The sequence below is a fragment of the Canis lupus genome, chromosome 25 (genome assembly GCF_003254725.2).
Source record: "Canis lupus dingo isolate Sandy chromosome 25, ASM325472v2, whole genome shotgun sequence".
In the NCBI taxonomy this organism is placed as follows: domain Eukaryota; kingdom Metazoa; phylum Chordata; class Mammalia; order Carnivora; family Canidae; genus Canis; species Canis lupus.
The window spans coordinates 34339643-34364737 of NC_064267.1; the positions used below are offsets into that span (position 1 = coordinate 34339643).

Here is a 25095-nt window from a genome sequence, read left to right on the forward strand (position 1 = left end):
GAAGCCCAGAATCTTCGAAGTGGTGAAAAAAAACCTATTGCCCCATTATTCATTCATGTCCAGGAAAAATATCCTTTAAGGAAAAGGCAAAATGAAATTGTGGCAGATTGTGTTTTCCACATATGGCCACAACAATAAATGTAACTAGAATAAACACTCTAAATACAAGACTGAGGTTTTTCTGGGGGGAAAAAAGCAAGCTGAAATTATAAGCTGTATAAAACATACACTTTAAATACAAAGTCCTAGATAGACTAAAAGCAAAAGATGGGAAAAGATATACAACGCAACTGGTAAGCATAAGAAAGCTTGGTGTAGCTCTCTTAATGTCAAAGTAAGCTTCAATTAGGGCTTATTAGCAAAGAAAAAGAGGGATATATAATGATAAAATTGTTGATTCATCAGGATAATATAACACTCAATATGCATGTACTTTAAAAAAAGATATTATTTATTCATGAGAGACACAGAGACAGGCAGAGGGAGAAGCAGACTCCCAGCAGGAAACTTGATGTGGGACTTGATCTCAGGACCCTGGGATCACATCCTGAGCCAAAAACAGACACTCAACCAATGAGCCACCCAGGCATCCTGAAATATATACTTTAAATGAATGATTTATATAAAGCAGCATAATTATTAATCTTGTGAATTGTATCTCACTTAAGCTGTTGAGAAGGAGGAATATATAAAATCTGTGACCTGAAGATCAACATTAATCAGCCATAGAAATAAGTATAAATTTGGGGCACCTGGATGGTGCAGTCGGTTAAATGACCAATTCTTGATTTTGGCTCAGGTCATGATCTCAAGGTTGTGAGATCGAGCTCCACCTCGGGCTCCCTGCTGGGTGTGAAGCCTGCTTAAGATGTTCTGTCTCCCTGTCCCTCTGCACCTCACCACCCCCAATCCTGCTCTAGAGGACACACTCTCTTTCTCTCAAAAAAAAAAAAATTAAACCAAATGAAGTAAAAAGGAAACATAGAAATGAGAGAAACAAAGTACTCTGACACTGATTACTAGGAGTTGGTGCAGACTCCACCTTTGAGGGCTCAGTCCCACATAATCACCCCAACTTCAGTTGTCAATTACAAATAGGCTCCCACGTGACCCACACTTTTGTCTGACTTGGTTCCCATGACCCTCTCCTCAGGTTCAATAATTCCCTATAACAGCTCACAGAACTCAGGGAAACATGTTTATTGATTTATTATAAAGATGCAAATGAATAGCCAGAAGTATATTGGGTGAGGTCCAGAAAAATCCAGAGAGCGGGAGCTTCTGTCCCTGTGGAGTTGGTGTATACAACCCTCCCAACAGGTGGATGTGTTCATCAACCCGGAAGCTCTCTGAAACCCCATTTAGGGATTTTATGGAGGTTTCCCCACATGATGCATGGTCAATTATTATCTCAATCTCTACATTGTTCACTTTCCCAGGGGATAGGGGGTAAGGTTGAAAATTTCAAACTTCTTCTCATGGCTTGGTCTTTCAGTGACTAGCCCTCACCCAGAAGCTACCCTGCAGCCCACCTAATCTAATGTGGCCTATTAGAACAAAAGACACTCCTATCACCCTCATCACTGAGGAAATTAAAAGAGTTCCAGGAGTTCTGTTTCAGGAACATTGCCATTTGCAATGACGTGTATGCAGCTAGAGGGTAATAATGCTAAACAAAAGTCAATCAGAGAAAGACAATTATATGATCTCACTCATACGTGGAATTTAAGAAACATGAATTTAAGATTCATAGGGAAAGAGGAAAAAAGATGAAATCAGAGAGGGAGAGAAGCCATATGAAACTCTTAATCATAGGAAACAAACTGAGGATTGCTGGAGGGGAAAGGGATAGGGGATGGGGTAGCTAGGTGATGGACATTAAGGAGGGCATGTGATGAAATGAACATTGGGTATTATATAAGACTGATGAGGGGCGCCTGGGTGGCTCAGTCAGTTAAGTGTCTGCCTTCGGCTCAGGTCATGGTCTCGGGGTTCTGGGATCAAGCTCCCTGCTCAGCAGAGGGCCTGCTTCTCCCTCTGTTCCCCACCCCCTGCTCACCCACTTGTGCTTTCTCTTGTGCTCTCTCTCTCAAATAAATAAATAAAATTGGGGCACCTGGGTGGCTCAGTGGTTGAGCATCTGTCTTCGGCTCAGGTAGTGATCCTAGGGTCTTGGGATCGAGTCCTGCATCGGGTTCCCTGCAGGGAGCCTGCTTCTCCCTCTGCCTATGTCTCTGTCACTTTCTGTGTCTCCCATGAATAAATAAAAAAATTACATCTTTTTAAAAAATGAATAAATAAAATATTTTTTTAAAAGACCAATGAATCACACTGATCTCTACCTCTGAAACCAATAACACATTATGTTAATTGAATTTAAACCTAAAAAAATAAATTAAAAAAGAAAGTGAAATTTAAAAAAACTGTCAACAAATATTGAACTCTAGTTATTGAAATACATGCTAAAGTATTAAGAGAAATGTACTGATACCTACACCTGAATTTCATCACAGAGGGATGGATATAGAAAGAAACCTGGAATAGAACAGATATAGCAAACTCTTAGTTATATATAGAATCCAGGCAGCGAATATGTTATATATATATATTACTGAATGCTTGAAAATGTTCATAATAAAATATTGAGGGAAAGAATCTGAGGAAGAGAAGCAGGGAAGACAGGAGGGAAGAGCATATGGGAGAAGAGAAAGGAGACCCCGCATTGCCTGGACTCAGGGAGGCCCAGCCTGGAACATGCGGAAGCTTAGCTGTCACCAGATGCTTGGCAGGTTTTCTGTGGGAGAGGGCTACATTTTATCTTGTTTAGATATAGTCAATTGAACTGGGCTCCAAATAAGCTGTTTTTATTTTAACTTTTCCTTCTTTCTTTTTCTTTGTTTCTTTCTTAATTTAACTTTCTAACGTAAAATACTCCCATGTTAAAGAAAAGTTGCAAAAACTCTTCAAAACCCCTTTTTCTGAACTGTTTGAAAAAGAGCTGATGGATACCTGAATGCTTTAGTGTATGTTTTCAAAAATGAAGACATTCTCTCTTGTAACCACAACACAACTTTCAAAATGAGACCTTGAACAGTGATGCAGTACTACTAGCTAATCCTATCACATTTCTTTGGCTGTCCTCATGTCATTTTGAGCATAGAGACCCTGGCCCAATTTCTGTATTGCCATTTCCTCCTTTTGGTATTTTGTGAGATACTGACAAGCTCATTTTGGGATGAGGTGGTTAGGTTAAAGTTAGAAGTTCATTACTTAACATGTCATCCCATATCCTGGTTTTTATTTATTCATTCATTTATTCATTCTCAGAGATGAGCACTTTATTGAAAAAAATTAGATTTCCAGTTACAGCTTTCCAAAAATTGGTTTTCATTTATTTTTTAACTTAATTTTTTTAGGTAGGCTCCATGCCCAATGTAGGGCTTGAACTCATGACACTGAGGTCAAGAGTCACATACTTTACCAACTGAGCCAGCCAAGTGCCCCTCCATATCCTGCTTTTTAAAAAGTGTGCTCATAATATAACCTTCATTTGTTAAAAGTGTGTGTGTGTGTGTGTGTGCATGTGCAAGAGAGAGAGAAAATGAGTTCACACATACGGTCAAATAAAACAACTAAAAGGAAGAAAATAATGAATGCTGTCTCTAATTGAGGACTTCACATGTGGTTTTATATTCTTATAAAAGCTTTCCTTGGGCACCAGGGTGGCTCAGTGGTTGAGCATCTGCCTTTGGCTCAGGTTGTGATCCTGGGGTCCTGGGATTGAGTCCCGCATTTGGGATCCCTATGGGGAGCCTGCTTCTCGTTCTGCCTAAGTCTCTGCTTCTCTCTCTCTCTCTCTCTCTCTCTCTCGTCTCTCATGAATAAAATAAATAAAATCTTTTTTGAGAGACACACAGAGAGAGAGAGAGGCAGAGACACAGGCAGAGGGAGAAGCAGGCTGCATGCACCGGGAGCCCGATGCGGGACTCGATCCCGGGTCTCCAGGATCACACCCTGGGCCAAAGGCAGTGCTAAACTGCTGAGCCACCCGGGCTGCCCAAAATAAATAAAATCTTAAAAAGAAAGAAAAAGAAACTTTCCTTGCCCATATTTTGTGGGACAAATACGTTTTATTGTATTACAAGAGAAAAGAATACTGAGGTTTTTCTGGTGTAAGTCACTTGCTAGTACCAAAGGACAACAGACAAACATGAATGCAAAAGAGAGTATAGAGCTAGAGGGAAGGTCTCAGCCTGTTTGCTTTTTTTAGGCTGGACTGGAGACAATGTGAGAGGCAGCCTGGTGAGGGAGGAGGATCTGGCTGCCACTCATGCCTGCCTTCCCTTTGTCCCTACAGGTCCTAACTTCCTCAGCCACATCAGGCCTCCAGGCAAGACAGCGTTCAGCAGAAGTTAGCTGAGAGCCCAGGGCCTGAGATGGGTTGTGTCCAGCAGGTACATTTGAAAGACTGATCTCAAAAAAAAAAAAAAATTAAAAAAAAAAAAAAAAGAAAAAGAAAGACTGATCTCCAGCTCTTACCCGACCGGTGTCTGCATGTCCTTCCAGTCTTCTGATTCCTACGGTTCCTGGTCCCTTATTTCACATGTGTTTATTGAATGTCTTCTGTGTGCCAGGCATGGTGTTAGTGGACATCATGGGGCCCCTGCCTCCTGAAGTTCTCCTTCTGGAATGGCATCCAGACAGACAGATGAACATGTCAGTCAGTCAGAGACATATAGTAAGAGCCTCAAGGACAATTGGGTGACAAGTGGGACAGAAACAGATTGCTGAGGTCTCCTGGGAATGGTGACTTTTTTTTTTTTTAAAGATTTTATTTATTTATTCATGACAGACACAGAGAGAGAAAGACAGAGACAGAGACACAGGCAGAGGGAGAAGCAGGCTCCATGCAGGGAGCCCAACGTGGGACTCAATCCTGGGACTCCAGGATCACGCCCTGGACCGAAGGCAGGCGCTAAACCGCTGGGCCACCCGGGCTGCCTGGGAATGGTGACTTTGACGCAAAGAGCCACTGTCTCTGGTGCAAGGGGCCAAGCAGAAGTTCTGGGAGACCCCCCCACCCCATCCCTGAGACACTATTGCTCCAGGGAGGGACAGGGATTGGGCTTCTCTGAGCAAAGCTAGGATACAGCTGGGGTGACTGGAGGGTGAAGAAGTCAAGGGGATAAGTGAGGGCAAATCACACACCCAGGAACTGTGGAGGGAACATGGGTTTTATCCTTTGAGTGAAGTGTTACAGAAAGTGAAATATCTCACTGTCTTTTAGTGATTATACATGAAAATGATGTGTTGGTTATTTTAGGTTAAAAAATATATTGTTCAGGGCAGCCCGGGTGACTCAGCGGTTTAGCGCCGCCTTCAGCCCAGGGTGTGGTCCTGGACACCCGGGATGGAGTCCTGTGTCGGGCTCCCTGCATGGAGCCTGCTTCTCCCTCTGCCTGTGTCTCTGCCTCTCTCTCTCTCTCTCTCTCTCTCTCTTTCTCTGTATGTGTGTGTGTCTCTCATAAATAAATAAATAAATAAAATCTTAAAAAAATATATATATTGTTCAAATTAATTTGACCTCTTTGTTATCTTTTAAGTTGGTAACCATGAATTCAAATTTCATGTGTGGCTTTTTTTTTTTTTTAAGATTTTACTTATTTATTTGAGAGAGAGAGAGACAGAGAGAGCATGAGCTGGGGGAGGGTCTGAGGGAGAGGGAGAAGCAGACTCTCCACTAGGCAGAGAGCCCAATGCAGGACTCGATCCCAAGACCATGGATTCATGACTTGAGCCAAAGGCAGACACTTAACCAACTGAACCATCCAGGCGCCCCCATGTGTGGCTTGTAATATAATTTTCCATTGGCAGTGCTGCAGTCTAATGTACCTGGCAATTGCAGGATTGAAAAGATCAAGGTTGGATAGAGGATTAGATTTAGATTCTGTTTAGATTCCACTGGCAGCTTAAAGCTGAGTGTCCAGCCACCACTGCCAGCCTCTGGGAGTCCTGTGAGCATTCACTCATCAGCTTTCTACCCTCTTCCCAGGAACCTGTGCATCAGAGTTGAAGAGAGGTTACAAGCCATGCACATAAGGAATGGATTTCACCAATCATTCAAACACCCCCTTTTCTGCATACTCTGCACAATATGTCACTCACGTACAGAACCTGTGGAGGCCCTGCTCAGAGGTGGGTTCAAGGTGATAATTACATGGTGGTCATGGCCAATGTACAATCTGAAACCTGCATTTCAGACCAGCTTGGTCTTTCTTACACCCTGTCATACAATTATGTATTAAGTCAATAAAATAAAATAAAACAAAAACAGGAATTGCTTTTATAATGCATGTCACCTGGTAGGGAAATCTTCTATCCATTAGAAGAAGGGTAAAAAATCTGTCTATCATTGTGGGGACCTGTACAGGTACAGCATGGAAGAAGCCTGGCTGAGTAGAAAAGTGCTAGGTTTGAGCTGTGAGGTAGGTCTAGGCCTGGGCCAGGCCCCACTTAGCACTGGGCCCTGTGCTCTTGGCAGGTGCCGGGCTCTCTCAGCCTTCACAGCCCAGAGTCCAGTGTCACTGTAGCAGTGCTGGGTTTGGGGAAGGCACTCAAGGGCTCCTCTCCATCTGGGTCTCTCCGGTTAAACCCCACCTCTTGCTACTGACCCTGTGATCTAATTGATACTTCCTTTCAATCCTGATGTAGTAAATAATGAATAGTCATCCTTTTCATCCATCTGTTAGTGACAAGTGAATGGTGGCTGTCCTTTGTGTGTGCCCCATGTATGTTGTAGCAGAAAGTGGTCCCCAAATTCCTTGGCCAACTGAGTTCAGCTAGTGGAAAGGTGTTTGAATGGTGAAGAAGGATTGAGGATCATGAAGGAAACATCACCAAATCTTTATCCTTTGTCTCCAAATGAGGAGGTAAGTCCATGCATTAGGATCAGAGACAGGGAGTGTCAGGATGCAAACCTGGTACTGTCCTAGAAAAGATTCTCCTGAGTTCTGCCAGAAGTACCCTACTGAGACATTGGAGTCGGGGGGGCTCCTAACCTACAGAAAACCCAAGTTTCCTTATACTCCTTTCTCTGTCCTGCTTTCACACAGCCCTGTCATTCTGTTAGCATTTTCCTGGGCCCGTGGGGTCTTCTGAGCCCACAGTGACCCCTCACCTTCTGTCCGCATGTCCCCCACTGCCCCCCATGGCGGCCCCTCCCCACACCTGGGCACCTTTCCCTCCTGGCCACGTTGAGTTTTCCACTGGGCACAGTAGACCACTTCTATGGTTGCCATTCTTCCCATTTTTAATTGGATTATTTGTTTTTGGGTGTTGAGTTATATAGGTTATATAAATTATATAAGTTATATAAGGTAAGTCACCTTATCTCCCTGACCACATCCAGGACAGCAGGCCAGTTCTTCAGGGCTTCAGAGCCCCCAGCTGGGACAGAGAGGCAATGGCCATCTCAAATGAGTGACAAGACTCAGGAGGAGAGGGTAAGGGAGTTATACGGCTTTGGTCAGAGAAGAACCCAACAGAGATTAGATGTTTATTTTTACTTCATTTTTCCCCCTTCTGTACCCCCTCCCTAAGGGTTCCCCAGAGTTGGAATGACCCTCTCCCTTTCACCAGGCCCTGGGGCATTTTGTTCAGTGTCTGAGCCCCCAGCTCATGCCCTGCTCCCACATCATCCTTATGGAGGGAGGTGAGGCAGAGAGGGTTCCATCAATGTCATTGCAAATGGCAAGATTTCATTCCTTTTTATGGCTGAGTAATATTCCATTATATATATATGTGTGTATGTGATATATATATATCACATCTTCTTTATGGACACTTGGGCTGCATCCATATCTTGGCTTTATAAATAATGCTGTTATAAGCATAGGGGTGCATGTATTCCTTTGAATTAATGTTTTTATATTCTTTAGGTAAATACCCCAGGAGGGTGATTCCTGGATCATAGGTTAGGTCTATTTTTAACTTTTTAAGAAACCACCATACTGTTTTCCACAGTGCCCGCACCAGTTTGCATTCCCACCAACAGTGCACAGTTCCTTTTTCTCCACATCTTCACCAACATCTGTTGTTTCTTGTGTTCTTGATTTTAGCCATTCTGACAGGTATGAGGTGATATTACATTGTAGTTTTGACTTGTGTTTCCCTGAGGATGAGTGATACTGGGCATCTTTTCATGTATCTGTTAGCCATCTGGATGTCTTCTTTGGAAAAATGTAAGTTCATTTTTAATTGGATTATTTGCTTTTGGGTGTTGAGTTATATAAGTTCTTTGTATATTTTGATACCATCCCTTCATAAGATATGTCATTGGTAACTATGTTTTCCTATTCCATAGGTTTCCTTTTAGTTTTGTTTGTTTCCTTTGCTGTGCAGAAGTTTTTTATTTTTATATAGTCCTGCTAGTTTATTTTTGCTATTGTTTCCCTTGACCCAGAAGACCTATTTGGCAAGAAGTTATTATGGCCGATGTCAGAAATTACAGCTTATGCTCTCTTCTAGAATGTTCATGGTTTCAGGTCTCACATTGAGGTCTTTCATACATTTTTTTAATTTATTTTTTTCTTTCATCCATTTTGAATTTATTTTTGTGGGTGGTGTAAGAAAGTGGTCCAGTTTCATTTTTCTGCATGTTGCTGTCCAGTTTTTCCAACACCATTTGTTGAAAAGATTGTCTTATTCCCATGGCATATTCTTTCCTGTTTTGTCAAAGATCAGTTGGCCATATAATTGAGAGTTTGTTTCTGGGTTTTCTTTTCTGTTCTATTCATCTATGTATCTATTTTTGTGCTAGTACCTTACTCTTTCAATGACTACAACTTTGTAGTATAACTTGAAGTCCAGACCTTTGCTTCCTCCAGCTTTGCTTTTCTTTTTCAAGATTGCTTTGACTATTTGGGGTATTTTGCAGTTCCATAAAAATTTTGGGATTGTTTGTTCTAGCTTTGTGAAAAGTGTTGTTGGTATTTTGATAGGGATTGCATTAAATGTGTAGACTGCTTTGGGTAGTATAGACATGTTAACAATATTTGTTCTTCCAATCCATGAGCATGGAGTGTCTTTCCATTTCTTTGTCATCTTCAATTTCTTTCATCAGTGTTTTATAGTTTACAGAGTACAGGTCTTTTACCTCTTTGGTTAGGTTTACTCCTAGATACCTTTTTTTTTTTTTTTTTTTGGTGCAATTGTAAATGGAATTGTTTTCTTAGTTTCTCTTTCTGCTGCTTCATTATTAGTGTATATAAATGCAAGAGATTTCTGTACATTGATTTTTGTATCCTGAGACTTTTCTGAATTTATCAGTTCTAGCAGTTTTTCGGTGGAGTCTTTTTCTTTTTTTTTTTTTTTTTTAAGATTTTGTTTATTTATTCCAGAGAGACGGGTGAGGGAGAAAGAGGAGGAGGAAGAGGACAAGGACAAGCCAACTTCACGCTGAGCTCAGAGCTCAACTTAGAGCTCTATCACAGGACCCTGAGATCATGAGCTGAGCTGAAACCAAGAGTGAGGCACTTAACTGAGCCACCCAGGTACAGAGTCTTTCGAGTTTTCTATATATAGTATGTCATCCACAAATAGTGAGAGTTTTACTTCTTCCTTACTGATTTGGATGTATTTTGTTTCTTTTAGTTGTCTGAGTACTGTGGCTAGTACAGTCCAGTACTATGTCGAATAGAAGTGGTGAGAGTGGACATCTTTGTCTTCCTGACTATAGAGGAAAAGCTTTTAGTTTTTCTCCATTGAGGCTGATGTTAGCTGTGAGTTTTTAAAATACAACCTTTATTATATTGAGGTATGTTCCCTGTAAATATATGTTGTTGAGGGTTTTTCTATGAATGCATGTTGTACTTTGTCAAATAATTTTTCTGTATCTATTGAAATGATCATATAGTTCTTATCCTTTCTCTTACTGATATATCACATTGATTTGTGAATATTGAACCATGCTTGCAACCCAGGAATAAATCCCTCTTGATCATAATGAATGATTTTTTAAATATATTGTTGGATTCAGTTTGCTAGTATTTTGTTAAGGATTTTTGCATCTATGTTCATCAGAGATATTAGACTGTTTCTCTCTCTTTTTAGTGTCTTTATCTGGTTTTGGGATCAGGGTAATGCTGACTTCTTGGTATGAATTTGGAAGTTCTCCTTCCCTTTCTATTTTTTTGGAATAGTTTGAATATAACAGGTATTAACTCTTCTTTCAACATTTGTTAGAATTTGCCTGTGAAGCCATCTAGCCCCGGGCTTTTGTTTTTTGGGTTTTTGATACTAATTCAATTTCTTTGCTATTTATTGGTCTGTTCAGGTTTTCTTTTCTTTTTTTTTTTCCTGTTTCAGTCTTGGTAGTTTATGTGTTTCTAAGAATTTATCCATTTCTTCCAGGTTGTCCACCACATACTATTAGAGTTAATATCAGGGAAGAGGGGAGGGTCTGGGTGACTCAGTCAGTTAAACATCTGACTTTGGCTTGGGTCATGATCTCAGGGTTGTGAGATCGAGCCCTGTCCCCTCCATGTTGGGCTTTGCACTGGGTGTGGAGCCTGCTTAAGATTCTCTCTCTCGCTCCCTCTGCCCATCCTCTAGCAGCTCCTCCTACTCACACAAGCTCTCTCTCTCTCTCAAAAAAAAAAAAAAGTTAATATCACCTGTTTTTTTTTTTCAAGAAACTACCAGAAAGTATATACTTTTATTCAATGCTCACCTTATATATCTGTGGATGGCAGTGTGCAGTGCATTTCTCATACATCTTATTTAATCTCAGTATGGTGCCAGGAATTTGATGATGATTTGCTCTGTCTTACAGGTTAAATTCTTGCTCAGAGTCCGATTGCTCCCATCTGGCACTGCCAGAGTGTGGGTGAGGGAGGCTGAACTGGGAGTTAAGCGAGGCCCTGCTACCTCCAGGCCCCTGCTCTGTGCACAGGTGCAGGTATGGCAACCCTAGGACTTCCCTCTCATGATTGGTACAGTTTTCCCTCTTGGAGGATCTGTTGCTCCCACAGTCTGTCCCACCCTGTGTCTCCTACCTCATAATGCCTTCTCCTTCCATAATTCCTCTATCCTCCCAGATGGGCTATCAGCCCTGCCTTAGGCTGACCTTGACTCCCCAGAATGCCTTCGCTTCAGGGGAAGCGCCAGCAGTGTGGCCTGATTTTCAGCTAATGGGAAGCTGATAAGGATGCAGAGCAGCATGTTCACCAGCAGGGGGAGCTCATCAGGTTCTACTCTTAGGTCTAGGCCTGAATCAGCCCTCTATGCCCTTTCTGAAGTGTGTCCCAACTCACTATCTCTGTGGCTTTCTCTCAACCTGGGCTGAGGCTGGTCTTTGATTATTTTCCAAACATTGTGTTCTTTCATTCCTAGAACCTACTTATGTGTCAGATGGGCCTCATGGACAATGAGGTATCCCTGTGGCCAGAGCTCGTGCTTCGGGCATACAGGATGCCGTGTATGAAATGCTGATGACGTGGCTCAACAAAATGGGGCAAGGTGCCTCAGTCAACATCCCACTGGATGCCTCGGAAACGTTAGGGAAAAGATATGCGAAGGAGAGAATTCAGGAGCACCTGGTGGGCTCTGGAAAGTGCATCTATGAAGAAGATGGGACAGCTCTGCTGTATCCTGAGTGGAAAGAATCTTTTTAGGAATCTGAGCTTCCCTGGTTTACCTTTCTTCTTGAAGGGGAAGCATGAATAGACACCAGCCTGGAAGAAAGAGTAGATTCTTGACAAATACTTGGAGAAATTGTAATTAAAAACATACAGCTCTTGGAATGTTCTAGAACTTTTTTTAATGCACTTGGAATAATTTTTATGAAATGTTGGGTGTGATAAATGAATTGTGGAAAAATTCTATGTGGATTATAGTTACAGCTATTTTATTGTGTTTCATTTTATTGCACATCAAAGATGTGTAAAGGTTTGTGGAAACCCTGAGTTGAGCAAGTCTGTTGGTGTCATTTTTCCAACATTTGCTGACTTCGAATCTCTGAAGCATATTTTGATAATTCTTGCAATGTTTCAAACCTATTTATTATTATTATATTATGTTATTGTTTGATCAGTGTTGTTTGATTGTAATTGTTTCAAGGTGCCATGAATTGTGCCCATATAAGATTGTGAATTTAATTGATAAATCATATGTGTTTTCTGACTGGTCTACCAGCTAACCCTAAAATGGCCTCTAAGTGTTCAAGTGAAAGGAAGAGTCACATGTCTCTCACTCTAAATCAATTCAGCTAGAATGCTTAAGCTTAGTGAGGAAGGCACGTTGAAAGCTGAGATAGGCCAAAAGCTAGGCCACACAACAAATAGCCAGGTTGCGAATGCAAAGGAAAAGTTGTTTAAGGAAATTAAAAGTGCCTTCCAGTGAACACATGAATGATAAGAAAGCCAAACAGCCTTATTGCTGATGTGGAGAAAGTCTGAGTGGTCTGCATAGATGAAACCAGCCAGGACATTCTGTTAAGCCAAAGCCTATCCTGAGCAAGGCCCTGACTCTCCTCAGTTCTGTGAAGGTTGAGAGCAGTGAGGAAGCTGCAGGAGAATAGGTGGAAGCTGCCAGAGGTGGGTTCATGAGGTTTAAGGCCAGAAGCTGTCTCTACCACAACCCAGTGCAAGGTGAAGCAGCCAGTGCTGGTGTAGACACTGCAGCACATTCTCCAGGAGATCCAGCCAGGATAAGTGATGAAGGAGGCTACACTGAACAACACATTTCCAATGTAGAAAAAATGGTCTCTATCAGGAGAAGATGCCAGCTAGGACTTTCATAGCTAGAGAGAGGAGAAGTCAGTGCCTGGCTTCAAAGCCTCAAGGAACAGCCCGAACCCCTCCTTAGGGGCTAATGCTGCGGGTGCCTTGACGTTGAAGCCAGGGCTCATTGATCATTCTGAAAATCCCAGGGTCCCGAAGAATTATGCTAAGTCCACTCTGCCCTGTGCTCTGTGAACGGAGCAACAAACCCTGGATGATGGCATTTCAGATCACAACATGGTTTATTGAATATTTTAAGTCCATTGTTGAGATCTACCGCTCAGAAAAAAATATTCTTTTCAAAATACGACTGCTTATTAACAATGCATCTGGTCACACGTGAACTCTGATGGAGACGTATAATGAGATGAATGTTGTTTTCTGCTCACATAGCATCCATTCTGCAGCTTAGAGATCAAGGAGTCATTAGACTTTCAAGTCTTATTATTTAAGAAATACATTCTGTAAGGCTGTTGCTGCCATACATAGCGATTCTTCTGAAGGATTTGGGCAAAATCAATTGAAAACCTTCTGGCAAGGATTCACCATTCTAAGTGGGTGCCATTAAGAATATTTGTGATTCATGGGAAGAAGTCAAAATATCAACATGAACAGGGGTTTGGAAGAATTTGATTACAACCTGCATGGATGACTTTGATGGGTTCAAGACTTCAGAGGAGGAAGTGTGGGGGAAAGAGCAAGAGGAGTAGAACTGGAGGTAGAGCCTGAAGATGGAACCGAATGGCTGCCATCTCATGATCAGATGAGGAGTTGCTGCTTGTGGATGAGTAAAGAAAGTGGTTTCTTGAGATGGAATCTACTCCTGAGAAGACTTTGGGAAGATTGTTGAGATGACAACAAAAGATTTAGAGCGTTGAGTAAACTCAGTCGATAGAACAGCGGCAGGTTGGACAGGACCGACTCCAATTTTGTTACAAGTTCTGTTGTGAGTAAAATGCTATCAGACAGCATCGCGTGCTACAGAGAAATTGGAAGAGTCAATCAACACAGCCAACTCCATCGGTGTCTTATTTTAAGAAATTGCCACAGCCATTCCCACCTTCAGCAGCCACCACCCTGATCAGTCAGCAGCCACCAACATCGAGGCAAGCGCCTCCGCCAGCAAAAAGATTACAACTCGCTGAGAGCTCAGATGATCGTTAGCATTTTTTTTAGCAATAAAGTGTTTTTTAATTTAATACATGGCTTTTTAAAACATAAGGCTATTGCACATTTAATAGACTACAGTATAGTGCAGACACAACTTTTGAATGCACTTGGAAACCAAAGAATTCATTTGACCCACTTTATTGTGATACTTGCTTTATTGGGTTTCTCTGGAAGCAAACTTGCAGTGTCTCCGAGGTGTGCCTGAATATGCTCATGTGTGGCCTGCAAGTTGTTTTAGTGTGTCTTTCTTTTTGATTCATGGGCCTTCTTCATCCTAATAGAATTGCACTTGCTACTTGTATTTGTTATATCGTAAGATGCAATCATGTTGGCATGTGTGCATTTACTTATATCTAACTATTACTAGAGGATGTGCATCTTCCTATTTTTGTATATGTTTATATGAGTGCGTAGAACTTTTTGAAATGTACTTATTAGTTTGATTACATGGATTACCTTAATGGGAGCAGCCAATCGTAAAATGAGTTCGCATACAAAGGGAGAAGGTGAAACAGCCCACCTCCGGGGATGGGGATGGCGGGTTCCAATTCTCCTTCATATGCCCTTTTCCAGAATCAGATGACCAGAAACTCCTGAAGTGCCCACTCTTTTCAACATGATAATTACGTGGGCGTATGAATATGTATATTACTCATAAGCTGATGTTTCCAAGTAAGGAGAGTGAGGAGAAACGGTGTCCTCGTGCAGCCCTGTGTCTGGGTGCCCTGGGCAGGAATGTGAGGGCCTCCTCCTTGCCTATAGATGTGGGCAGGTTGGGAGACGGGTTAGCTCTGAGGTGGCAAATAGGTTCTATGTCACGTGTCATTGCAGATCACATGAGTGGACCCTCAGCCCCATCTTCATCTTCAGCCCCCTTTCCACCCTACCTGTATTCCAGTCATGGCGGGATGATGTTATAGAAGTTATTCTCAGGGTTCTCCAGCTTTCTCATCTCAAAGGTCTGGGAGTGCCCAGACTGGATCCATTGGCTGGGCCCAAATGGAGTTGCCTGAACACTCAGGCAGTCAGGGTACTGGTGCTCAAGTGGGGGCACAACCCTCACGGCCTTGCTGCTCCCCTCCCTCCTGCTTCCTTCCAGAGGTGCCCGCCTGCCCCTTCCCTTTCCTGGGAGACTTGGGGTTTCCTGCCTCTGCTGTCCCTTCTATGTGGAGCGCTTGCATCTGTAGAAGGGGCCGTGAATTTTTGCCAGTCAGCGTTCAGCTCACCTGCAGTCCCTTTGTCAGAGTCCTTGAGTGCCCAGCCACGGTATTAGCCTTATCAGTGTTTGTCACGCTTACTCATTTAAGGTAAGCTGCATCAGGGCATGGGGCGGATCCAGTCCAAATGGCACGTGGCCCTCAACAGGCACTTAAGTGTTTCATTGGCGATCGGTGTCCTTTCATGCTTCTCTCCAGTGGGAGGGCCACCTTTGAGGAGGTTGTTGGACATATCAAACAATACAAGGAAGGCCATTAGGTACAAAATACTCATGTATTTATGAATTCATGACCAAATTAAATATGAAACCTTATATAAAAAGAGGTGTGTGTGTTTTTTCTCCCCCACCCTCCCACTCTCCTCGGAAGCAGCTTTGAGTGACACGAGTACAGGGGTGTGTGTTCTTGGGGCTTGTCCTTCCTGTCTACCTGGATTTCCAAATGCCACGTTCTTGGGGGCCTGGAATTCATTCCCTCTTCCCTCCCTCTCCTATGTGGAACACTAGCCCTGGACTGGCTCCCTCAGGTGGTCTCTGGCTCACACCTAGGCCCACCGGGCCCCCTTAGTACAGCTTGGAAGGAGCAGTGGGACCTTGAGGGGTGAGCCCACCCTGGTGGTTGGGGTGGTCCTGTGGCTCCCTCTCCCATGGGCCACCCTTTCTTTCTCCATGATCTGTCTGCATCCTCAGCGGGCCACACCACTTAGCCCCACAAGCTCAGACACCCACTCCCTCTCCCACTAGACTTTAGCATTCTCTCCTCCTCACCAAGAGTTTCCAGAACAACCCAGAGCAAAGGTGCTGGGTGTAGGGCTGCACCCCCTCTTGTGAGCTGCCTCCTGCCCCAGCCTGTTGCCTCCTCAGCCTGGCCACGAAGCCAAGGACGAGGACTCAGCAGGCAGGAGCATGGCCAGCCAGCCACCCTGGAGAAGAGGCAGCTGCAGGCTCGGAGAAATGTGCAGCTCAGACAGCAGGGGGTGCAGCCACCCTAGACCTGCCACCTCCTGCTCCTGCTCTTACCAAGGACTTACCATCAGATCCCTAGGTCCCAGTACCACAAAACTGTTGCAGACTTTCCCTCGGTTTCTGGTTTGCTTGACCCCGGATCTAAAGCCAGGGTCCTGCTGGTGGAGCCCACTCCAGGGTTCCATAGGTCATCAGTGGGACCTTTACGTCTACATACGGTGTGGGGGATGAAATATGGGTCAGGATCACAAAATGGGGGAAGGGTTAAATGTGGCCCAGCTTTTCCCTGTGGGGCTGCCAACTGCTGCGTTAGCCGCCACAATCCTCCAGCCTGGTCCCACTCTACATGGGACTGACTTTGCTTTGCTCCTGCTCACTTCTCCCCTTTTCCTGCCCAAACCAGCACTAATGGAGGTCATGTCTTCTGACCTGTCATTTACAGAGACTCCTATTCTCCAGGTACCCTTTCCCTGATCTTTGACCCCCAACACATTCACATCCTGTGAAGTCACTCTCTGAAGTCAAGGAGGATAATGCATCGCAGTGGGCAAAGCAGGAGTCCAATGCCATGTCCAAGCCCTGAGACCACCCTGCCCCTGCCCCCGAAGCCTCAATCCCAGCATGCTGTCCTCAGAGCCAGCAGGTGACAGGTCCTTTCCTGACAGGCACTGGAATCAGTCCTACAAACCTAAGCTTTTGTCTTATCAACAGGAAGGCCCCTGTTTGTAAGCTATACAGGGTCTTTTCTGTGTTTTTTTTTTTTCCTTTGAGGGGATAGGGGCTAGTGTCTTTGTTGGTGGTGATTTTGCTGTTGTTTGGGATCTTTTTTTGTTTTTGATTTTTTTGCTAATTTTGCCCCACAGTGCTAAGAAGCCGTGCTGACCAGAGGCAGGGGGAGGAGCCCAGAAGAGCATGGGGTTGCTGCGCCCAGACCCCACCACTCACTTTCTCCTCTCCCCTGTTCCAGCGGTCTCCTTTGGTTCCCGTCTCTGGATCTGAGAGGTGAAGGACGGGGAGGGAGGAGTCTGTCACTGTACCAAGAGCCACTGCTCCTAGGCCCGAAGCTCTGAACAGGCTCCGCCACCCTTCATTAGGCCTGGACACCTACCGCCTTGGGAGGGAGGGATGCCTGCCAAGTGCAAGCCTTCCCCCCCTTGGCCTTGGCAGCTGCACCCCAGGATGCGGAAGCCTCAAGTTGGGTCTGAAGGCTTAATTACCCTGACTTCTCCAGTGGGGATCTGAGTAGGCGCTGTGTGGAAATGCCCACAAAACATTTGCAGCCCTCAGGTCCATTGATGGAAAAACATGGCCAAGAGACACAGGACCCTCCCTGTGCACAGCGGCTCCCGGGAGGGGGCTGCCTCTGCGCAGCCTCACGGTTGGGAGGGTTTCCCTTGGACGCCAGCGCTCTCCACCCCAGAGTCAGATGCCAGAGCTCTCAACCCTCCCTCGCCGCCCACCTCCCAGCAGTCATCTGCCTCCTGCCCTGCTTTGGAACTGGGATCCCCTGCAGGGGAGGTCCCCGTTCTGATCCACAAGCCCCCCCCACTTGTTGAGCTACGTGGGCTGGTGAGAACAGCTCTGCCCTCAGGGTCCTGGTTCCGGGGGTTCCCTTGTCCCTGGAGGGTGGAGGGGGCAATGCAGAAGAGCAGAGGGGCAAAGGCGAGTGGACAGATCAGCAGCAGGGTCAGAAGAGGGCGGTGGCATCTCAGACCACAGCCGAGGAGGAAGATGGGGATGATGACGAGGCCGCAGAAGAGGACGGCGAGGAGGGGCTGTTCCAGAACAGCCACCGCCGCTTGGGCTGCCGCTTCAGGTGCAGGTAGTCCTCCTTCTCGCGCTCCTTCCGTGCCCGCTGGTAGTGATCTTCTTCCTTCAGGTACCAGACAGGCGGCCACCGGTGCTTCTCAAAATACTCCTGGTTTTCTGGAGCAGAAGGCAGTGGGGCTCAGTTAGCGAGTGGGCAGCAGAAGTGGCCAGAGGGGCGCCCCCAGTCCCGGGGCCGGGGTTCAGCCCTGCCTCCACTGCCCTCGGCGTAGCTGCAGAGCCTCCTAAAGGGTGGTGCCAGCGCTGGGCAGAGGCGCCTCCACGATGGAGGGACAGAGGGACAGACAGCCTCGTGGCCTCCTGTGCATGCCAGATGGGCCAGTCTGGGATGGAGCGTGAGGAGGGAGGGCAGCGAGGTGCGTGGCCAGGTGACTGCACAGGTAGCTGGCGGGGGGGGTGCTGCAGGAGGACAGAGGCCGGTAGCCTGGAGGGAGGCTCAGCTCAGGGGCTAGACTGTTCCTGAAGGCGGGCAGGCTGGAAGGTTCGGAGGGCAGGGATGTGGTTTTGAAAGAAAATGCCCCAAGGGTGCAAAGGAGAAAGCTCCATAGGAGAATGGCAGGGTGTGTGGCCAGCAGGGAGGACAACTGGGCAGCAGGGAGGATGGCAGGACAGCAGGGGGGGACCACCCGGAGGCAGGGAGGATGACAGGACAGCAGGGAGGACGACCCGGCGGCAGGGAGGATGACAGGACAGCAGGGAGGGCCACCCGGCAGCAGGGAGGATGACAGGGCAGCAGGGAGGACCACTCAGCGGCAGGGAGGATGAGAGGACAGCAGGGAGGGCCACCCAGTGGCAGGGAGGGTGACAGGACAGCAGGGAGGGCCACCCGGCGGCAGGGAGGATGACAGGACGGCAGGGAGGGCCACCCAGCAGCAGGGAAGACCACCTACCTGGTAGCAGGGAGGATGACAGGACAGCAGGGAGGGCCACCCGGCAGCAGGGAGGATGACAGGACAGCAGGGAGGACCACCCGGTGGCAGGGAGGATGACAGGACAGCAGGGAGGACCACCCGGTGGCAGGGAGGATGACAGGACAGCAGGGAGGGCCACCCAATGGCAGGGAGGATGACAGAACAGCAGGGAGGGCCACCCAGCAGCAGGGAGGATGACAGGACAGCAGGGAGGACCACCTGGCGGCAGGGAGGATGACAGGACAACAGGGAGGGCCACCCGGTGGCACAGAGGATGACAGATCAGCAGGGAGGGCCACCTGGTGGCACAGAGGATGACAGGTCAGCAGGGAGGATGACCTGGAGGCAGGGAGGACCACCCGGCAGTAGGGAGGATGACCGATCAGCAGGAGGTCCACCCAGCAGCAGGGAGGATCACCTGGCAGCAGGGAGGAGGGGCACCACAGAGTGCAGGGTGCCCAGCGAAGGCCTTAAGAACTCAGAGTGGCCACAACACCTCTCCCTGGAGCCCATGCCAGTTCCTAGGACTTGGGAGGTTAATTAAGCAGAGGTGGAACTGGGAGGACCTCGGAGGATATCTGGACCCATGTGGCCCAAGCTGTGCCCATTTCTAGGTTGTAAAATCAATGTGGTGGGTCATGAGCAGCATTAAAAGCAATTTACATAGTTTTTTATATGTGCGCTGGCTCACAACATAAAATAGATTTCTTATTGTGGAATCCTGTCTGAAAAATACCAAGTCTTAAATACCAAAAGTCCAACACTTTGGATATAAAGCCCAGAGATATAAAGCAAACTGCCTGAGGTCTCCAGCGGCCCTGCTCTTTCCTTGGGCTCCCCTCTGTTTGGCTGGATATACGTCTCTGCAAGCTGCTCCCCACTCACAAACTCAAGCTCAGCCCAAGGATCTCCGGCAGCTTCTGGGCGCCTGAGGCAGAGATCTGGACCCGAGCTGAGCCCCTTGAGCACGTGGGGGGGGCATGGGGCCTGCAGGAGATGCTCACCTGGGGACATGGCCTTCATGTCTCGAGGGAACTTGCGGCACACATTGTTGTAGTTGGTGCAAATGTGGTGAAGACACCAGTCGGCCAACTGGTACGCGCAGTGGAACTGGAGACAAACAGAAGAGCATCAGTGTTGGAGCCTAGGGCTGGTCTGCACAGACACCCAGAGCCAAAGCTTTGGTGCAGATGGGCAAAGGCCCTACAGTTATAAAGAGCCCATCTCGAGAGGCAAACCCACACAAAACTGTGAGAAAACATTAAATTGGCTCCTTGGCACCACTGCTGCCACCAGCATGTCACCTCTGCACGGCCTCCAGCATCCACAGAAATCCACAGCTGTGTGTGGGGCCTTCCTACTGTTCTCCTTAGATCCCATCCCAGGATGCCCTCTTCCTCCCACCAGGGGCCAAAGCCTGCACTGCCGCGTGGACTACCAGGCTTAGAGAGCCGACTTCCCCTGCCATCATACCTGAGCCAGTTCTAGGAACACGAGGACGTCCCCATCAATGTCCACCATCATCTGAGTTGCTTCCATTAGCCCGGTCACTGTGTACTGCTCTGTGACACACACAGTCAGGAATCAGCAGAAGAACCACATGAAGGGACACGCACTTACTTTTACCCCTGGCAGGGGCCCACTGCAGGGCAGAGAGAGATGAGGGCCAGAGGCAAGTCCCAACAGGCCAGGAAAGGCCACAGGTGATTGAAGTCTGCTCCTACCAGGAAGGAAATTGAGATTACAGCAAGACTCTCTGAGTGGAGTGGGGGTGGGAAGTGAAGGTGGATATTAGTTACAATCACGTAGGAGAACTGGTCAAACTGCCTTTGTAGCACCCAGTGGTCTGGTATATGTAGGGTGCAAGCCCCCAGAACCAGCCATTGTTACTGATGGGAGACAGTGAGAAATCTCAGGTTTGCTGTGGACTACGAATCCCAACTATGGACTGGACCTAGTTGTTTGTATTAATTGAAATTTTACAACAAATTATGAACAAACCTTACATTCTATGTTAGAATATTTATACTGAAGAACATTCTTTTCTTTTTTTTTTTAAGATTTATTTATTTATGATAGACATAGAGAGAGAGAGGCAGAGACACAGGAGGAGGGAGAAGCAGGCTCCATGCCAGGAGCCTGACGTGGGACTCGATCCCGGTACTCCAGGATTGCGCTCCGGGCCAAAGGCAGGTGCTAAACCGCTGAGCCACCCAGGGATCCCCTGAAGAACATTCTTGAGCCTGAGGTTTAACTGTACCAGTATAAACTCATGAGGTATTTCATCTTTATGGGGGCACCTGGGTGGCTCAGTTGGTTAAACGTCTTGGTTTTGGCTCAGGTCATGATCTCAGGGTCCGGAGATTGAGCTCTGTGTCAGGCTCCACACTAGGCGTGGAGCCTGCTTGAAATTCCCTCTCTCCCCCTCTCTCCCTCTGCTTCTCCCTCAACCCCACTCACATGTGGGTGCGCTCTCTCTCCCTCTCTCTAATAAATAAATAAATACACTTTAAAATATATTTCCCAGCTCAGTCCATGGAAGAGACCTAAAAACAACAGCTAGAAACAATACAGTAGTAACGTGCATCACTAGTGCACAGATTATAGCCTTGACATACCATGTCCAACTATAAGAAACAGATTTCTTAGGGAAACGGCTGATGCCAGGTCTGGGGCAGGAGATTCACCTGGAACATCTTGTCACTGCACATAACCAGAAAGCTCACTCTGGTGCCAACCTGAAGAGACTCCTGCTGGCAAAAGATGCAGTGCAGTATTTCAGCTTCCATAAGGATAACTGTACTTATTTGAAACCTATTGAGTATGTGCAAATCTCAATGTTCAGAATAATACTTAAAAATAAAAACTAATCAGGCACTCTCAAAGGGTGATGGGAAACAGATTTTTCTTGAAAACCAGTAAATAAAAGGGTTCAGTCAAGCGTTCATTTGCCTTCCCCATACGGACGCTCTCCTGGATAAAAAGAGGATAGGTGAGGGGGAGGTTAGCTCTCTTTTGAGAAGTATTCCAACCGATAAAGGAGGAATGAGTGAATTGGAATATTACCATTTCACAACACCTAATAAATCAATCAATCCAGGCAATGATACTCAGTGGCTGCTAACATCACAAAAAGATCACAAAAAGAAACAAAGCTTCTTGACAAAAAACAGCAATGGGCTACCTGGCCGACTCAGTGGAGCATGCGACCCTTGATCTTGGGGTTGAGAGTTTGACCCCCACATCGGGTGGAGAGATGACTTAAAAATAAAATCTTAAAAAAAAACAGGAATAATCTATGGATTAGTTCAGCAAAAGAAAATTGAGTATGAATCTGATCTAGCTCCAGATCCAATGGCCAATCTGAAAACTCTAGATTTTCTACATCAGTGGTTTTTTTTTTTTTCCAGTAGATAAATTGCAAAGGAAAAAAAATTTTTAATGGACAAGGAACCTTTAGATTAGAAGAAATTTAAAAGGCATATAAAAAAAAGACTATGCTACAGTGTTTAAGGATGTACACTTGGAAGATAAAACCATGAAGAGTAAGGGAGTGAGGCCATAAAAAATACCCTATAAAAGAGTAATAGGCAAAGCATTACTTCTGAGGATGGGGAAGTGCTCATGACTGGGGTGTGGGGTGGGGGGTACAGGCAGAGGGCTTCTACTATGGACAGCAAGGTGCTAGCTCCCAATATGGGTCATTTGACTCTATGATAATTCATGAAGCTCAACACATATTTCATGCATTTGTGCTCTACTGAACAATGAAAAAGTTTTAGGCTTGAGTTAATACCTTCATAGAAAGCATATCTCCCCAAACATAGAGCATCACCGATTGTACCCTGCTTGACATTTTCTGCTGACCCTTGACAAGGCACATGTACGACACACATCTGTACGCTTGGTAGTACGTATGGGCCGTTCCCCAAGAAAAGTCACTCGGTGGCACTTTCTATAAGCCTCTCCACGCAGCAGCGCAGTTTAACATTTGTAGTGGCTGACTTGTTTCTGATCGCCCGCCATGATGAAGCAAATTTAAAAGAAGCATATTTATACATACTTTGCCTTTGGGTCATTTCTTTGGAGATAGTCTTTCAACAGTTAAATTATTTGGACGCTGTCTGTGCTCTGTGAAGACCGCACCACTTTTCACAGGCGGCTATGGCATCATACGGCTCCAGTTGTGATCTTTGGAAGCCTCTCTCTTGCTCCCCACCCTAAAGCCCTCTGTGTCTCCAACTGGGGACCCTGGACTCTCTCTGTAGGCTCAGCTCCTAACATGCAAATTCTGATCAACGATTTCTTCCTTCTTCCTATAACAGAGGCCCACCTTATAACTGATTTCTCATCATGGTATTGCTCTTTTTCTCCTATGTGAGTCCCTGTCTTGGTCATCTGTCCAGTGCCCCAGCAGCTCTGATGTTAGGTCCTTCCCTGAATCTGAACATAATATCTAACTAGCCCTGCTCCACCCCGAGGGCCTCAGCGGTTGGCCCATTCTAAAAGCTGAGTTCCAGTTCTCCTGGTCTTTTCAGGGAACTAGGGGTGGCAGGTCAATGTTTATTGCCTGCTTCTGGAAGAAAAGAGAAAGTGAACGTGGAAGAGAAGGAGGAGGAAGACAAGAAGGAAGAGAAGAAAGAATGAAAGAAGGCAGAGGAGGAGGAGAAGAACCAAAGGGGAGCAGTGAGGAATTGTGTTCTACATCTTTTGACTTAAGCTTGTCCTACTGAGGCGAAGCTGATGGAACACCAGGTGCTGTCATCTATTGGAGGTAGCTTGGTTGAACCCCAAACCCTTTGCAGAGAGCCTAGAATGTGACACCATTGAGCATGCCTGTCACATGCACTTCTTTACATCTATGTCCTCACCCAAACCCTAATACGCATCAACATACTTCACTTTATATAACCGCTTTCCTTAGTGCTCACAGCCGGTCCCCTGGGGGGAGACAGGTGAGAGAAGACAACAGGACTTCTCGGCCTTTCCCTAGCTTCTCCCTATCCCTATGGTGGTCCCTGTGTACCTGTGAGGGCAACCAGGTGTGGCAGGCAGAGGCGGTTGGCCAGGATGATAAGCTTCATGTCGTCCAGGTCGGGACTGGAGGTGAACATGCCCGTGTAGAGGTACTCTAGCACTGCCCTCATGCAGCTCTTGCTCGTGTAAGGAAACACCACCTGTGAGGGGGGAAGGAAGACAGATGGCCTCAGGGAAGAAGGAGCTCAGTTTGGGGAAACTCAAAAGACTCTTAAATGGACCTGGGTTCAGGGCGCCTGGGTGGCTCAGTCGGTTGAGCCGTCAGACTCCGATCTGAGTCTTGAGATCAAGCCCCATGTTGGGCCCTACGCTCAGTAGGGAGTCCACTGGAGATTCTCTCCCCCACCCTTTCCCTCTGCCCTTCTCCACATTTGCATAGGTGTGTACTCCCCCCCCACCTCTCTAAAATAACTAAGTCAATCATAAATGAATGAATGAATGGACCTGGATTCTCAGTGGCATGCTTCCAAAGCCATGCTGGCTTGCAAGATGTTTGAGGGAGTCCTTCCTGCCACCTGAACCTACACCCTGGCCCCTCCTGGCCTTACAGAGGGTGGTGCAAGTGGGGTACAAGGGACAAAGCCGACACCAGCTGCCTTCTCTCTGGCTGCTTGAAGCTGCTGCTCCAGGCCCCTGGGATCTCTTCTGAGCAGTGCTACAACAAAAACTGCTTTCTCATCAGACACAAGTCTCTCTAGGCTGCCTGGGAATTGTCTAGAGCTTTAAAGCTGCTTCTATGGTACTAAGAAGTACCTAGGGCTGGCCAGCCCCTGGGGCACTGGGGAGCACCGAGTCTCACACTTACAGAAGCCAAGGCCGCTCATGCTTCAAGGATCAGAGCCCAAATCATGTCTCAGACCTTCCACTTAGCCTTCTGGAAGAACTTTCTTCCCAGAAATCTTAAGAAACTGCTCTTCTGTGTCACAGAATGCTATCCTGTCTTTCCCTCAAGCTCTTACTAAGGGACCAGCGTGGGCTAAGGGGGGCGGGGACGACTCAGCAGAAGTAAAAGACCTAGTCCCCTAGCCCCCACACTCGAAAGAAATCCCAGACCAGTCGAGAAAACAGTGTGTGGACCCTGAGAACCTGAAGCAGGTGCACCAAGCTGGGCCTCGTTACCCATGAGGCTGGGCGATGGACAAGTAAGGGTACAGGGGGTCAAGGAAAATAGAGAACATGCAGCTCCTCG

At 46.4% G+C, this 25095-nt stretch overlaps 1 protein-coding gene and 1 long non-coding RNA gene across 6 annotated transcripts in view; one reads left to right on the forward strand and one right to left on the reverse strand.

Moving 5' to 3' along the window:
- LOC112669750 (uncharacterized) overlaps positions 1-17420 on the forward strand; it is a 43635-nt gene extending 26215 nt beyond the window's left edge. Inside the window, exons 2-9 of one of the 3 annotated variants that reach the window (XR_007405752.1) lie at positions 4358-4454; positions 6053-6195; positions 6803-6929; positions 8118-8240; positions 9399-9551; positions 9652-9779; positions 10832-10957; positions 11392-17420. This is a non-coding gene — a long non-coding RNA (uncharacterized LOC112669750). Of the gene's footprint in view, positions 1-4357; positions 4455-6052; positions 6196-6802; positions 6930-8117; positions 8241-9398; positions 9552-9651; positions 9815-10831; positions 10958-11391 lie in introns of all 3 variants that reach the window. The other 2 variants (XR_007405751.1, XR_003142484.3) reach the window with 2 other exon arrangements.
- RHOBTB2 (Rho related BTB domain containing 2) overlaps positions 15422-25095 on the reverse strand; it is a 29185-nt gene continuing 19511 nt past the window's right edge. For 2 of the 3 annotated variants that reach the window (XM_049100924.1, XM_049100925.1), the window contains 5 exons: positions 23896-24046; positions 20343-20431; positions 19874-19979; positions 18849-19088; positions 15422-18057 (listed from right to left, as the gene is read on the reverse strand). In XM_049100924.1, the coding sequence (XP_048956881.1) occupies positions 17840-18057; positions 18849-19088; positions 19874-19979; positions 20343-20431; positions 23896-24046 (804 nt within the window). In that variant the 3' untranslated portion in view covers positions 15422-17839. The remainder of the gene's footprint in view (positions 18058-18848; positions 19089-19873; positions 19980-20342; positions 20432-23895; positions 24047-25095) is intronic. The other variant, XM_049100926.1, reaches the window with a different exon arrangement.